Source organism: Molossus molossus, unplaced genomic scaffold, assembly GCF_014108415.1.
Source record: "Molossus molossus isolate mMolMol1 unplaced genomic scaffold, mMolMol1.p scaffold_m16_p_2, whole genome shotgun sequence".
NCBI classification, from domain to species: domain Eukaryota; kingdom Metazoa; phylum Chordata; class Mammalia; order Chiroptera; family Molossidae; genus Molossus; species Molossus molossus.
This window is the reverse complement of record NW_023425355.1, coordinates 104,321,628-104,336,451: the sequence shown is the minus strand read 5'-3', so window position 1 is coordinate 104,336,451 and position 14,824 is coordinate 104,321,628. Positions and strand designations below refer to the sequence as shown.

Below are 14,824 nucleotides of genomic sequence, written 5' to 3'. Positions count from 1 at the left end.
TGCCCTGGCCGGTTTGGATTAGGATAAAAAAATAATAATATTTGCCCCATTTACTAAGCAGCTTGATGCTCACCAAGCCCTGTTGTCTCTGGGCCTGTGCACCACCGTGGTCTGATTCAAATCACTGCTCAGAGGTTTATTCCATCATCGACGATCCTTTATCTACAATTCTGAAGTCCCCAAACCTCTGGAAACCAACACTTTCCCCACAATTTGGAACTATTTATTACAAAACCTGACCTGACTTAATGAGGCACAATTTTTTGTCCTAGCTTACTCCATGTATTATGAAAGTCCACGTCTTTGCTGGAGAAAATATTAACTTTTTTTTTTTTTTAAACAGGGAAGCCTCACCCCCCCCCCCCCCCCTGAGTGTTAAGTAATACACCATATATGCACTGGGAAGTTTTTTCCAAAAATTGAAATATTCCAAAGCCTTGATCAATTTTTTTTTTAAACAGCTAAAGAAATTCAGTCACTCTCTCCCAAAGGCAAAGGCAAGCTCCCCTTGGTTCTGAGTTGAGGCTTCCCCGGGAGCATTTGTATTCTAAAAGGGCAAAGAGTCTCACCATTACCATTCAAAGTACCCCGAAGTGCCAAGTCTCAAAGGCTGGCGCCTCCGGAGATGGGACGCCCGAGTGGCTGTGCTCCGGGTGGGGACTATCCCTGGCGGGTGGGGCAAGGGGGCTTCCGGGGCGGCAGCCACCTGGCCCGGCCCCCTCAGGTCCCGCCCGCTTCTGCTTGGCTCGGTGATTCACTCTCTCCTTCGCCCCGGGGGCCCCCTTCCCAGCCTGACGGCGGGCAAGACGACTGAGTGTGCAGTGTCCTCGAACCCGCGAGAAAGCGAACAGATCGTCCGCGCGCCTAGGGACTCTGGCCCACACCATGGCGGATTCCGAGCGCTTCTCGGCCCCAGGCTGCTGGGCCGCCTGCACCAAATTCGGGCGTACTCCCAAGGGAATTCTTCTGTTGGCTGAGATTGTGAGAGTCCCTGGACTGGCGGGTGGGCAAAGGCGGGGTGGAGTGGCTGGATCGCGCGGAACCGGGAGGCCCCGGGTGAGGCAGGCGCGTGGCAGTGGACCCTGTGCAGTGGGACGGGGGGAAGTGGGTTAGTGGCGGAGGCCCGAAACCAGGGACGCAGGGCGAGTCAGGGAGGTTTGGCGAAGGTAGTCTGGAGCCGCTAGGCCACGGGATGAGGCCAGGGGTCCATGGTGCATATGGGAAACGCCATGGAGGGAGACCGCGTGGATTCATCCGTGGGTTCATGGAAGGGTTCCAGGGAGTTGGGAGGTGGAGGACCTCCCGTGGCAGGGCGTGGTGCGGCCTGGGCACTGTCTGGCGGGCTGGCGGCGCGCCCAGGGGCGGGACTTGTTGGGGTGGAGCCCTGAGCTTGTCCAGCAGGGTAGGGCACCCAGCCATTCTCCGGTTCTTTCTCTCCCTTCTGTGCTGGGACAGGAGGTCCCTAGCTGTCCAGCTTCCCCGGAGCCTCGGTTTCCCCGCCCCCTCAAAGTGGGTGCCACCTTTGGGTCAATTGTAAAAGGGGTTCGGTGCCTTTAATCGGAACCCTGCCCTCTGGTGTTGCTCTCACCGCTTCCCAAAGGGGTTGCTGGGGTAACTGCTCGTCCAGCCAGCCCTGTCAAGGCCCCAAGCTGGCTCCAGCACTGCTCACAAAACACCTGGTGGGGCTACTTCCCGCAGGTCTCCCCTATCTTAGAAGAGAAAAAAGGGGAAAACTGAAGCCCCATCTCTACTCCTTACTAGCTGGGTGACCCTGGGCAAGTCACTTAATGTTTCTGTGTCGCACTTTTCTCATCTATAAAATAAAGGTAGTGATAACAGTAGCCAGTTTATTAGGTTGTTGGGATGTTAAGTGAGTCAATACTTGTAAGCTCTTAGAACAATATTTGGAACACAATGAGCACACAGTAAGTGTTAAGCTGTGATTATTTGTCATCTTCCCAGTTCTGGTAGACATCTGAGTTTGAGACCCCTGATTTTAACCCAGTCTCCTCAGCCCAGGAGTTGATAGAGGCCCCCTTCCTTATGTCATCCTTCCAGATATTGTGCCTAGTGATTCTGATCTGCTTCATCGCCTCCACATCAGCATACTTCTCTCTGTCAGTGGTTGAGATGATCCTTGCTGCTGTCTTCTTTGTCATCTACATGTGTGACCTGAGCACCAGGATACAGATCATCAACTGGCCTTGGAGTGTGAGAGAGGGGCTAGAAATGGCTATGCTCGGGAGGGGCTCCAGCAGTTGGGATTGTCCGGGGAACTCTGGATACTGACTTAACCTCTTCTCCCTACCTCTTACAGGATTTCTTCCGAGGCCTCGTAGCGGCCATCCTCTACCTGATCATCTCCATCGTTGTCCTCGTTGAGAGAGGAAACAACTCCAAAATCGTTGCTGGGGTAAAGACTGTGGAGGCAGCTCCAAAGCAAAGAGATTTGAGGATCTAGGGGCCATTTCTGTCTCTACTTTTGGCAGAAAGTGTATGACCCACAGTAGGCCACACTTGTCCTCAGGGTCTGTAGGAAAGTCTGCCCAGGCCCTGGTTTCCTCCCAAGATCATTTGCTGTAAAGGGCCATCCCTTGCCTGACACAAGATCTTTGTCAACACTCTAGACTGCCATCTGCTAGCACTTTGTCTCAAATGTACACTGTGAATGGTGCCACTTGTATGTGGGGCCACCATGTGGTTGTTCTGTGTTGAGCAGTACTAGGAGAAGGGAGAGTAGGGGTAGAGTCCAGTTTCCTGACCTTTTCCTGGAGCTCTGGCTTCCCAACCTGGGGCTTTAGTCACCATCCCTGCATGGGGCAGTCACTGGTGGTAGTAGATATAAGGAGGTATGAAGCTGAATAGGCTGACCAGACTAATCCAACCCCCCTCACTCCCACCCCACCCCCAGGTGATGGGCCTAATCGCTTCGGGCCTCTTTGGCTTTGATGCCTATATCACCTTTCCCTTGAGGCAGCAAAGACATGCACCAGCCCCTACTGGTAAGTAGTGTGTGTGTGTGTTTGTGTGTGTGTCTGTGTAGGGGGGTGTTGTTGAGGAGGTAGAGGAGAGAAGGGAAGGGGTCTCCCAAGGGCATGAATGCTAGCTCTGTCCCTTATTGGTACTTATGGCTTTAGTGCCAATAAGTACCATAAACTTCAGTATTCTTGTTTGTAAGATGGGCATATGGATCCAAACTGCTTTCTCTCTTCCTCACTTGCAGACCCTGCAGATGGCCCGGTGTAGGTGAACCTTCCTTGATTTCTCTCTGCAACCTGCAAATAACACTTCCCTTGAAATCACTGCTCCCCACCCCTACAAACACTCCTAGCCAACTCCCAGCCCCCTATTGAAGTAAAAGTGCCTTTATCAGGAGATTGTCTTCCAGTCTGCCAATCAACCCTCCTGGGTGTGGCCACCTTTATGGGTGTGCCTAGGTCTCCCTTCTGAAGTGTCCAAATGCAGACATCAGTTCTGTCAGGACTATTCTCCCACCTAAGCCACAAAATGAGGGAGAATGGTGCCTCAGATTTCAGACTCCAGGCCCCAGGTTGTGACCCACTCCAAATAACCTCAGCATGGGGGGAGGGGGGGTTCTGTGGAGGTATAAATATAACTAAATAAATAAACAGATTGTTAGAATATATGATAATGAATAAATTAATCCTTTGATCAAATGTGGATAAATCTCAAGTATCAGGAGGGTGGAAATTGGGAAGGGACAGCTGGAGCAAGGAGGTAAAGAAACAGGCCTGTTTCACACCAAATATTAAGTTACTTCAATAGTAAAAACAGAGGGAGGAAGGAAGGAGATTTATTCTCAAGTCAACTACTGACTTGAGAATGGAGAAATGGAGCCCCCCAGAACTGCCTCGCCTTCAAGCTACTATGCAGTTCTTGTCTCTGGCCTGGCGAGACATCCCTGAGCCCGAGTTCTCAGGGGGCAGTGGAGATGGAGAGTTGGGGGTCTTCGTTACAGTGTCCTGAGCAGGCAGAGGCCTGCACAGGTGCGGGGGAAGCGGGATGCGTTCCCCCAGGAAGAAGCCATCATCCTCCGAGGACTCTGAACTGGAGCTGGAGGGTGAGCTGGAGCAAGATTCTGAGTCTGACCCCGAGCCCAAGTAACATTGATGGTGGTGAAGTCTGCCAGGCTGGCGGTGGCGGTGATGATGGTGGCGGCGACGTGTGGGGGCCCTGGGAGGGGGACTTCGAGGCCTTCGGCGCTGGGCTGGAGGCGCACTCAGGGTCCGCCGAGGGCCTCCCTCAGACACCAGAGGGTCCCGGAAGCTGACACGAGGGGCACTTTGGCGACTGAATGAACCGTCTTCAGGGTCCAGCTGGCTGGGGGTCCGAGGGGGTTGCTCAGGGGCGCTGCGGAGCCCCAGCTCAGGCATGGAGTGGCGGTGAGGGGCCCCTCTCAGAAAGCGGGTGGGCTCCTCGGGGCCTGCAGCTGGAAAGAAAGATAGATGAAGGGAGTCCCTATATGTATATGCTTCCTCCAAGAGGAGCCCTGTCTTCTCCTTTCCCCTTTCCCCTATCAGGACTGGGAAAGTGGGGCAGGAGTCAGAGAAGGGCAGAGAAGTTGGGAATCCGGGAAATATGAGGCCTGGGACAGACTCAGAGTGGAGGGGAGAGGGAGGTTGGAATGCAGGAGGACAGGATTGGTGTAAGGGGGCGTGGCTTCAGATGGAAGAGGCGTGGCATAGGCTGGAGCAGATTCGGGTTTTTTGTAATTAAAAAAGTTTTCTTTATGTTCTTTATTTTTATTTTTTTAGCAGAACCGAGCCGGGGTCTCTCTGGTCCGCCGGCCGACGCTCTAACCGCTGAGCCAAACTGGCCAGGGCTCTTTTCTTTATTGATTTTAGAGAGAGAAGAAGGCAGAGGGAGAGAGAGATAGAAATATCGATGAGAGAGAACATTGATTGGCCACCTCCTGCATGCCACCCACTGGGGATTTGGCCTGTAACCTGGGCATGTGCCCTTACCAGGAATCGAACCGGTGACCTCTTGGTGTACGGGTGGATGCTCAACCACTGAGCCACACCGGTTGGGCAGATTAGGTTTTTGATAGGATGGAGGGTCAAGGGTTTGGAGAACAGGAGGTGGAACTTGGGCTGAGGTGGGTACAAATTGAAGTAAGGGAGGGCCCTGCATAGAAGTAAGCAGACAGGGTTCATGAGGGGGTGTAATTTGGGTGCAAACCAGACCTGGGGTTGCTTGGGGGTGGGGCCAAGGTTGCAGCAGGTGAAGGGACTGGGCAAGTTACTCGCAAGGGGGAGACTGGCTGGGTAGGGACGCAAAGTGGCAGAGAAGAATTCGAGGGTTAACTCACCAGGTTCTACCTCAGTGCTGGTGCCTTTGGTGGCGGTCTCGGAAGTCCCCTCCGCAGCAGAGAAAGAGGCTGTGGAAGCTTCGAGTGGTGTGGAGACTGTGCCCGCACTCCAGCTTCGGCGGCCAGGCCCCGAAGCCGTGCGCTCGGACCCCACGCTGCAGGCTCGAGAGCAGAAGATTAGGCCACGGCGTGGCAGGAAGGGGCGGCCGAGGAGGGCTCGCCCACAGCGACTACAGCAGAAGCAGCGGTCTGAGGCGTGCCAATGCTGGCCCTCATAAGCCATCTGGCCCTGGTCCAGGCCTGCGGGGACACCGCCAGGGGGGAACATAAGTCAGAGCCAACACGCATGTCCCACCTTGCCCGAATGGGGCCCTTCTGCGGAAGGGGGCAGGAATCTGAGACAGGGTGCCCCAGACTCCTTCACCCCCCACCTCTCCAACATGGGACATTTCTCTGGAGAAAGAAGGAAATCCGAGGTTTGGTCCTCACAGCAGGGTTCTTCCTCCTCTCCTGAAAATTGGCTTTTAAATGTCTCCTCCTCCCCCACTTTCTTTCACAGGGTGCTCTCTCCCAGAGTGGGGAGTGGGCATTGGACTCAAAGACGTGGGTCAGGCTTAGGCAATAAGAGGTGGCTTCAGATGGAAGGAGAGTGGATTTCAAGAAGCCTGCGTCCTCCTAACAGGGCTTAGAAGGCAGGGCGTGGCCTTGGTGGGAAAGAAGTGGATTATAGGGGGTAGGGTATGGCTTAGAAAGTATGTTGGGCCCTGGCCAGTTTGGCTCAGTGTTTAGAGCGTCAGCCTGCGGTCCAGAGACACCCGGGTTTGGTTCCGGCTAAGGGAATGTACCTTGGTTGCAGTTTGTCCCCAGCCCTGGTTGGATCATGGGGGTGGCAACCACTTGATGTGTCCCTTTCACATTGATTTTTTTTTTTTTTTTAAATCCTCACCCGAGGATATTTTCCCATTTTTTGTACAGATAGAGTGGGAGGGAGAGAGAGGAAGGGAGAGAGAGAGAGAAACATCGACGTGAAGGGACACATCGAGTGGCTGCCACCCGCACGACCAACCAGGGCCGGGGACAAACTGCAACCCAAGTACGTGCCCTTAGCGGGAACCGAACCCGGGTCTCTCCGGACCGCAGGCCGACGCTCTAACCGCTGAGCCAAACCAGCTAGGGCTCACGTTGATGTTTTTTTTTCTCTCTCTCTCTCCCTCCCACTCTATCTGAACAAAAAACGAAAAAATGCCCATGAGTGAGGATAAAAAAAAAGGAAAAAGAAAGTATGTTGGACCTAGGCCAGGGATTTTCAACCTTTATCGTCTCATGGCACACATAAATTAATTACTAAAATTCTGCAGCACACCAAACTTTTTTCCCCCGATCTTACAAAAAAATAGGTATAATTTTGATTCATTCACACCAGATGGATATTGTGTTGTTGGCTGTTGTCCTTTTAAAAATCCTCAACTGAGGATTTTTTCTATTTATCTTCAGAGAGAGTGGAAAGGAGAGAGAGAGAAACATCGACGTGAGAGGGACACATTGACTGGCTACCTCCTGCAGGGACTGCAACTGAGGTATGTGCCCTTGACTGGAATGGAACCCATTACTCTTTGGTCCATGGGCTGACGTTCTACCTACAAACCAAACTGGCCAGGGCTATTGTTCTTTTTTTATTTGACGATCTAAGGGACAAAAGATCAGTGCCCCTGTCAGGTATTGCATGTTTTAAAAATTCTTGTGGCACACCGGTTGAAAATCTCTGACCTAGGCGGATGGAGGAGAGTCTTAGAGAATAGGATATAGCTTAGGGGCATAGGAACTAGGTTGAGAGGGCAGCCCTGGGGTGCTGGGAATTAGAGGGCACTCTGGAGGTGGGCCTAGATGTGTAGTGGAGCCTAGTACTGTGTAGGTAGGGTTTAGAAAGTACAGTAGAATGGAGGGTATTACCGATGGGACTTGCAGTGAAGGGTATAGGGCTATAGCACTTGGGCTAGACTGAAAGTATGGAGAGAATGGTGGATGGGGCCTGGAGGACAGGAGGAATGGTGAGGGGGCTGCTGTGTTCAGCTGTTCACCCACCCCCTGTCCAATGCCATGTTCACCCACCAATGTGCTCCCCACAGCCGTCACAGTACTCTGCATGGCGGGCCTCGTAGCAGGTGCAGCAGTGGGGACGGCTCTGACGCATGACATAGCGTTGCCCTCCTAGCGATGCCTCACACTCGAAGCAGCAGAAGTGACCCATGTGCCAGTGCCGGCCCTCAGCCTCTGTGCACTCAGGGGAGAAGATGATCTGGGGGGCGCAGGCCATGTGTGGCTGTCAGCAGGGCCTTCCCTGGCCCTGCCCACCCTCTATTCCCTCCCCTGGACAGAAAGGCATCACCTCATCACAGGCTTGGCAGCGTGGGCGCAGACGTTCGGCATGGTGACGACCACAGTAGACTTTGCCAGCATGGTAAAAGTAGATGAGGTCCACCAGCAGCTCCTGGCACGTGGAGCACACAAAGCACTGGGGGTGCCAGCAGGCACCCAGGCCTGCTCGGCTGGCAAACACTGCGATGTCCCCACCTCCAATCTGCTTCCCGCACTGCCAGATGACAGATAGACACTGTCACCCTCACCAAGATGGTTAGATGGGGATCAGCCAAGATGTGTATCATACTTGGGCCTTCCCCATGGTGGACCTTTGTGACTGGCCTTACCCATGGGGTAACTTTGAGACAGGACCTGCCTACATGGGGGAGGAAAGTACCTTAGAAACCGACGCTGCTCCTGTGAGAAACCTTCAGACAGGCCCTACTCATTGTGGGTGGCCTTAAAAGCAAGTCTTGCCCTTTTGGGGTTGGTGAAACCATAGAGATAGGCGAGGGCCAGTGGGGGAACCATATCAACAGACCTCACCTAGTAGGATATAAGGTCGGGCTCTACCCACCAGGGGGGTGCCTTGGAGACAAATTCCACCCATCAACAGGCTCTAGAGACAGGCCCTGCCACTGTGGCTGGGTTCTTAAAGTCTCTACCACAAGAGGACCAGACAGAGAGCCCCACATCCAGTGTGTGGAGGGCAGGGAACTAATAGAGAAGGTCCATTGGGGCCTCCTTAGAGACAGACTGCACCCAACAGTGGGATCTGAGGGACAGGCCCCATCCACCAGGGGGCCCTACACAGACATTGCTGGCCAGGAAGACCTTAGAGGTGGTCCCTGCCTAACAGTGGGATAGGGATATGGATCCTGCACCCCAGGGCTTGAAGCAAAGGCACCACTCACTTCCCGAAGCCCTCCATGACTCACCTCCTCACAGATGGCCCCAGTGATGGTCACTGGGAAGATGCGCACAGTGCCACGCCCCAGATTCTCCCGTTTCCGCTGTTGGCTGAAGGCTCTGAGCTCTTTCTTCTCCTCCTCTACCAGTGCGGTGCAGTACTGCGCCTGGGGTAGTGAGGGTCATCCAGGCTCCTCCCCTGATGTCTGCCCTCCGACCCTCTTTTAAATTTCATCCATGCTCAAAAAGTTTACTTCTATGCCTTTATATAGATTGTGCTTCCTGCCTGAAATACCCGTCTCTGACCTCCTCTCCCAAGTCCCAGCTGTGGTTTTGCCAAGGAATGCTCATTGACTGCCCCTGCCCTTCCAGACCTTTCACCTCAGATCAGCTCACCTCTGATCCTCCCATATCTTTCCAGCTGCAAGGCATTTGCCCAGTCCGTGTGCCCTACCTGGCATGCCTTTCCTGCTTCTCTCTCCTCACCTCACTGTCATGTGGGGGCAGCTGGTGCAGCAGCTGCTTGATCCTGTATTTTTCCCCGGGACTGTTGACGTAGGGGACCTTGTCCTCTGGGAGGCAGCTGAAAAATTGGTATACCTGGGAAGACATGGGGAATGGGAGAAAACAATTAAGACTAGGGGTGATTGAAATGCAATGGGATGGTGGGTCCCTACTTCTCTGAGAAAACTAGTAATCAGAAGGAAATGTCTACTGACTACCTACATCTCTTCTTCCTACATCTGGATAATTTCTGTCACCTCCCAAACATGCCAAGAGTTCCCTCATGTCTTGACCCCACTTTCCCCTCCAGCTAGTGCTCTACTTTTCTCCTTTCCTTTACAACAAAATTTCTCAAAAAGGTTGTGTGCACTCACTGTCTCCACTTCCTCTCCTCCCATTCTCTCTAGACCCCACTCCAGTCAGCCTTCCCTGCCCTTCCTCTAAAATTCCTGTCAGGGTCATTGATGGCGTCTACATTGTTAAAGTCATTGTTCAGGTCTCAATCCTCATCCAACTTGACCCATCAGTAGTACTGGACACAGCTGATGACTCCCTCTTCCTGGAAACACTGTGTTCCCTTGGCTTCCAGGACATCACACAGTCCTGGGTTTCCTCCTACCAAAAGGAAACCCATTGGCTGCTCCTGCTGTTCTTCTTTTGGTTCCTCTTCAACTAACTGACCCCTAAATGTGGGAGGGTCCTTCGGCTCAGTCCTTGGCCCTCTTGCCTCTGTCTCCCTTCACTCCCTTGGGAATCGCATCCAACTTCATGACTATAAATACCATCTCATGGCTAATGCCTCACAAATGCATGCCTACAACTCTATGATCTCTTCCTTGAGTTCCAATTAAAGTGGCCACTCAGATGTCTAACAGCATTTCAAACTTCAGATGCCCAAACCAAACTTACGCTCATAGACCTCAAATATGTTCCTGCCTTGGCCTGATCCATATCAGTCAATCCATTCATCCTTAAGGTAATATTTGACTCCTTTCTCTCTCACACCCACAAGTAAATCTCTCAGCTTTACTTTCAAAATATAACTGGAATCTGACCACCACTTATTACTTCCACTGCCAGCACCATCATCAGCCACCTAGACTACTGAAGTGGCCTCCCTTTCACTGGTACCTTGCTTCCAACCTCACTCCTCCAGTCTGTTCTACATTTGGCAGCCAGAGGGATCCCATTAAATCCTAAGACAAGTTATATCCCTTCTCTGCTCACAAATTTCTGTGGCTTCTCCCTCATTCAGAGTAGAAATCCAAGTCCTCTCCATGACCTTCACCACCTCTCTGACCTCACATCCAATCACTCTTCTTGTTGCTCACTCTACTCCAGTGTACTGGTATTTTCACTGTTTCTCACATACACCAAGCACACTCCTGCCTCAAGGCCTTTGCATTAATGATTCCATTTTCCTGGACCTGTCTAACCTAGGATTTCTGCATGGTTTACTCTTCACCTCTTTCAGGAAGCACAAACATCACATTCTCACAGAGGCTTACCTGGGCACCCTATTTACAATCCTAACATCTCTGTCTAACCCCCTCCCCATTTCCCTGCTTTTTTTTTTTTTTTTTTATTCCACAGACCTTACACCATCTGACATATTTTTTACAGGTTTGCTTATTGGCTGTTGTTCCCTTCAGGAATTTAACCTCCATGTGGGCATATATATACACAGTTTGTGTGTTTTGTTCACTGCTGTGTCCTCAGTGCCTGGAATAGTGTCTGACATGCAGTAGGTGCTCAATAACTGTTGAATGAATTAATCAATGGAGATGTGGTGAATGAAGTGCTAAGATAAGCCCTAAGGTAAGGGGTATAACAGGAGTGGGGTGAATAGGCCCTGAGGAATTGGCCCAGTGATCACTCAGGGTTTCCTGCAAGTTTTGGGGGGTTAATCACCCCTAGATCACAGATGGGTCAGAAAGACAGGCGCAGTCTGACCACACACCCTAGTGTTGTCCCAGAAATAGGTTTTCACTTGAGTGTGTGTGTGTGTGTGTGTGTGTGTGCACCCACTGGAGAGCAACAGTGGGTGGTGCCTTTTGGTCACCTGCTCTGGCTTGAGACCAGGGGGCACCCAGGCATACTCCTCTGAGGCACAGCCTGAGTCATCATCTGAGATGGAGTGGCGCTGGAAGTCTGAGATTAGCCGACACATGATGCGTTCCAGGTCCACAGGTACTGCGTGCACGGCATGCTCCTCCCGAGGGCATTTGCAGTGCTGGCAGATCTTTCTGAGGGGGCCAGGATAGGGGTCAATTATTAAGGGGTAACCCACTTGGACCCCTTGACAGCCCAAGGAAGTCCAACTGAGGGGCAGGGACATGCAGGTTATCACCACCAAAGGACTCTGGGCCTGGGTGGAGGAGGTGAAGAGATGGAGCTGTGGTGTCTCAAGGCCAGCCCATGACTTTCAGCTCTGGGACTTGGGCTTGAGTCTGAGATTGGAGTTATACATCTAGGGGCTTTCCCCTCAGGATGAGCTCTGGACATTTTGGGGAAACTTTCCTCTTGAGGTGGGCTCTAGCGTGTGCTGAGCCTCGGAACTTTCCGATGGGGCTCTGTCTGTAGTATGTTATGGGATGTTTTGGGTTACCGGGCTCCAGTAGGAGGATAGGGCACAGGGATCTGGGAGAGGAATTCCTAACTCAAGAAGATGGCTGGAGGTCGGTGGGCGGTGCTCAGAGCCCAGGACGGAAGACTTCCCTAGGTATAAGAGTCAGGAGGAAGGACACTTCTGGGGCGGGGCTATGTCGTGGGTGGAGCTCTCCTGGGAACCGGACAATAGGGAATGAGTCAGGTGGCTGGGCTCTGAATCAGAGCATGAGGCTCTTTTCCAGATTGAGCTTCCTCTGTGGATCGCGCTTCAGCCAAGGGGCGTGGTCTAATTCTCTAGGGGTTCCCCCCTGAGGGCGGAGCCCTGACAAAGGCAAGGCCCTGGAATGGTCACCTACCTCCAGCCATGCAGCAGGAAGCCAGGGCACTGCTCCCTGCAGGAGTTGCAGGGCTGTCCACGGTCTGGGTCCTCTGCCTCAGGAGGCTGTAGTGGGCGAGGGTAGACGCGGGACCCGGCCAGACGCGGGGCGGGGAGGGAGAAGTCAATGCCCGCCTCTCCACTTCAAGGCCCATACCGCACGCTGGGGCCTGTCTTACCAGGGCAGCGCTGGGCAGGCTGGGACAGCACCCGGAGCTCAGGGGAGGGGGACACAACAGAGATAGAGGTGGGGCAGCTGAGGCCAACTCCCTCTATGCCTCCTTTTCAAGGAGTGCCCCTCCCCAGGCCAGCCTCCTACTCCTCCCACCCAGCCAGGACACCTCCCCCCCAGCCTGACTCCTCCAGGCCTCAAACACCTCCCCCAGAACTCAGGGCACAGAGTCCCTAATCTGGGTGTCTCTCCCAGGCCTCATTTCGGCCCCTTCTCCACCCACGAGGCCAGCAGCACTCCAGTTCTATGGGGTAGTAGTTTGAGATCTCATTCTTACCTGGGATCCACACATGAACCCCTCCCCCAAACCCTGGTTTCACCCAAGGAGCTGGAGATCCTCCTCCAGGAACTCAGGAGGTCCCTGATCCATTCAGAAATGTTGCCTCAAGAAGCCTTGGCCCTTACCCCTCATATCTTAGGGCTATTCACTCCTCTGGACCACCAAACCCAGAACCCACCTAGAGACCCCCGCCAAAGGAAGAGATAGACCCTCCTATCTATGAAGTCAAAAGCTCCCTGCTCAAGTGAAAACCTGGAAGCCCTCTTACCCCATATCCAATCCCTGGACTGACTCTCGGTATTCCGGCACCCCTGGAGGGTAGGATCTCACTCTTCAGTTCACCTCCCGCCAAGGTCCCTCCCCTCAGAAACTCAAAAAGCCCCTGCTCAATCCAGAAACCCAAGACCCAATCTTTTGGCCCTCAGAATCCCCTCCTATAATTCACATGAGAGAAGCACACCAGGTCTTTGGGGGTGCTGATAAAGGTGTGCGGAGAGGTGACTAGGGAGCGTGGGCCACCAGATCTCCACGTTCCTTCATCCACACTCTTCCAGCAGCCCCAGCCCTTCAGGTCTGGGAATTCTGGGGTTAGGGGTTCCCAAACCCTCTGTGGAGTGCCTCCTCGCTATCCCTACCCTCTGCCCCTCTCCTGGGTCTCAGTTTACCCCCTGACCCCGCCGCTGCCCTGAATCTCGCTCACCGCGCGCCCGGAGCGGCGCCGCCGGGACCCACGCGCGAACATGGCGCGCCCGGACAGGGTCAAGACGGGCCGGGTCAAGCGAAAGGAATCCTCGCGGCCGTCAGGCCACCGCGCGTCCTGTCTGGAAGCTCTGTTCCGTAAACCTGACACCGGTGGGGGAGGAGCGCGCCCCTCAGCGCCCGCCCCTCCGCCTGCTGTCTCTCCCGGGCCAAGGCGCCCCCTGCCTAGAGGTGAAGGGCACGCATCCTAGGAGCGCTGTGCGGGAGAGCTCTCCTGCCCTGCTGCCACGCGCCCCAGAAACTCAAGGTGCCACGTGGCCTCTCAGAGGACATTCTAGGGCTTGAGAACTCTACAGTGGAGGAGACTTGGAAGTGGCGATCTGACTGCAAGGGGGTGGTGCGCTAGGGTACTTGTATTGGCGCTTCTCGTCCATTTATCTAGGATGCTTATTTGGAGGAGGGGTTAAAGTCACTTCTTGGCCTCTTCCCCACTGGCGATGTTCCGAAGGACTTTTCCCCTGGTATGAATGTTGAAAGAATGGTCCCCAACTCCATCGCAGCCCTAGCTGGTGCTCCCTCGCCCCCATCAGAGAGCTAGATCTTACTCCCCCCCCCCCCCCCCCCCCCCCCCCCCCGCCACAGCCTCACTCCTATCCCTTCAGAACTAGGATTAGTTGAGATTTATGAGGATGAGGTTAAAGTCACTGGCCAGGTTCCCATGCCTTGTTCCCCTCTCCCTCCCCATTCTTTCAGGCCCAGCTGTCATGACTCCTAAATCCTGAGAACGTCTAATAGCCTTCTCTCCCCTGCTCCCATTTTTCTCTCTCCAGTTAGATATCCCATTCCCTGAGTTCAGTCTCAGAGTTGGGAGTCTCTCCTTCGTGTTTTCAGGCTTTACTGTGCCTCGGGGCTGGTAGGAGGGGGTTCCCCGCCAGCAGTCAGAACTTGGGCGCCGGGCCGGGGTCTCTAATTAGGCACGGCAGAGGCGGCGGTCAGCGGGGCCTTTCATCGCAGGCGCCAGGGATTTCCAGGCCCCCCTCCCGCCCCATTACGCACATCTTTGTCACTTCCTGCCTCTCTTTGCTCCAGGGAGGATCCTGGGGGGGGGGGGCGATAAAAGGGAAGGAATGAATGAATAACGAGTCGCCCCGGCGCCCCACCTGCCGGTCTTGCAGCCTACCGGGTCTCCGGGTTTTTCAGCTGGGGACGGAGGCAAGGAAATAAGAGACAACAGGGTCTGAAAAGTTCGAGGGATGTGGGTAAAGGGAAGTCTCCCTGTAAAGTATGGGGTCTTATTCGAACCCCTTGAGGATTTGAGGACAGGGTGGGGCAGGCACGTGGCTAATGGACCAAACTTAGAACTGAAACCTTGAAAGACAGAGCTTTCTGTGGCCAGTAGTGGGGCATTGCTCAGGGCTACTCAGAGCATGATTTACAATGGTCTGCCGGCAAGGCTTCACCGACGATGCGGGCTTGGTCTAACACTGTTGGAGAGGCCTAAAATGGTGGGGTGACTTGAACCGC

General features: G+C 53.8%; 2 protein-coding genes across 3 annotated transcripts; one reads left to right on the top strand and one right to left on the bottom strand.

The window, feature by feature from the left end:
• Positions 1-738: 738 nt before the first annotated feature.
• On the top strand, positions 739-3,641 carry PLP2 (proteolipid protein 2). Its single transcript, XM_036271448.1, has 5 exons — positions 739-981; positions 2,059-2,211; positions 2,318-2,413; positions 2,912-3,002; positions 3,224-3,641. The coding sequence occupies exons 1-5, from the start codon at positions 886-888 to the stop codon at positions 3,244-3,246; spliced, it is 459 nt and encodes a 152-aa protein (XP_036127341.1). The 5' UTR covers positions 739-885; the 3' UTR covers positions 3,247-3,641.
• Positions 3,642-3,768: 127 nt separating this feature from the next.
• PRICKLE3 (prickle planar cell polarity protein 3) lies at positions 3,769-13,409 on the bottom strand. Of its 2 annotated transcripts, XM_036271445.1 has the most exons (9): positions 13,302-13,409; positions 12,070-12,155; positions 11,166-11,349; positions 9,086-9,199; positions 8,629-8,766; positions 7,719-7,922; positions 7,442-7,628; positions 5,333-5,632; positions 3,769-4,450 (listed from the first exon to the last, which is right to left on the bottom strand). In XM_036271445.1, the coding sequence occupies exons 1-9, from the start codon at positions 13,341-13,343 to the stop codon at positions 3,879-3,881; spliced, it is 1,827 nt and encodes a 608-aa protein (XP_036127338.1). In that variant the 5' UTR covers positions 13,344-13,409; the 3' UTR covers positions 3,769-3,878. The 2 variants fall into 2 exon arrangements, with proteins under 2 accessions (XP_036127338.1, XP_036127340.1); XM_036271447.1 differs by lacking the exon at positions 13,302-13,409 and having other exon boundaries at positions 7,719-7,820; positions 12,070-12,132.
• Positions 13,410-14,824: the final 1,415 nt, after the last annotated feature.

Excerpts from the sequence above, each read along its gene's own strand:
- PLP2 (XM_036271448.1), top strand. The coding sequence starts at position 886 with ATGGCGGATTCCGAGCGCTTCTCGGCCCCAGGCTGCTGGGCCGCCTGC. Across the intron at positions 2,212-2,317 it reads TCATCAACTGGCCTTGGAGT|GATTTCTTCCGAGGCCTCGT; the intron begins GTGAGAGAGGGG and ends TACCTCTTACAG. Across the intron at positions 3,003-3,223 it reads ACATGCACCAGCCCCTACTG|ACCCTGCAGATGGCCCGGTG; the intron begins GTAAGTAGTGTG and ends CCTCACTTGCAG.
- PRICKLE3 (XM_036271445.1), bottom strand. The coding sequence starts at position 13,343 with ATGTTCGCGCGTGGGTCCCGGCGGCGCCGCTCCGGGCGCGCG. Across the intron at positions 9,200-11,165 it reads CTGGTCTCAAGCCAGAGCAG|GTATACCAATTTTTCAGCTG; the intron begins GTGACCAAAAGG and ends ATGTCTTCCCAG. Across the intron at positions 8,767-9,085 it reads TGCCCCCACATGACAGTGAG|GCGCAGTACTGCACCGCACT; the intron begins GTGAGGAGAGAG and ends TCACTACCCCAG.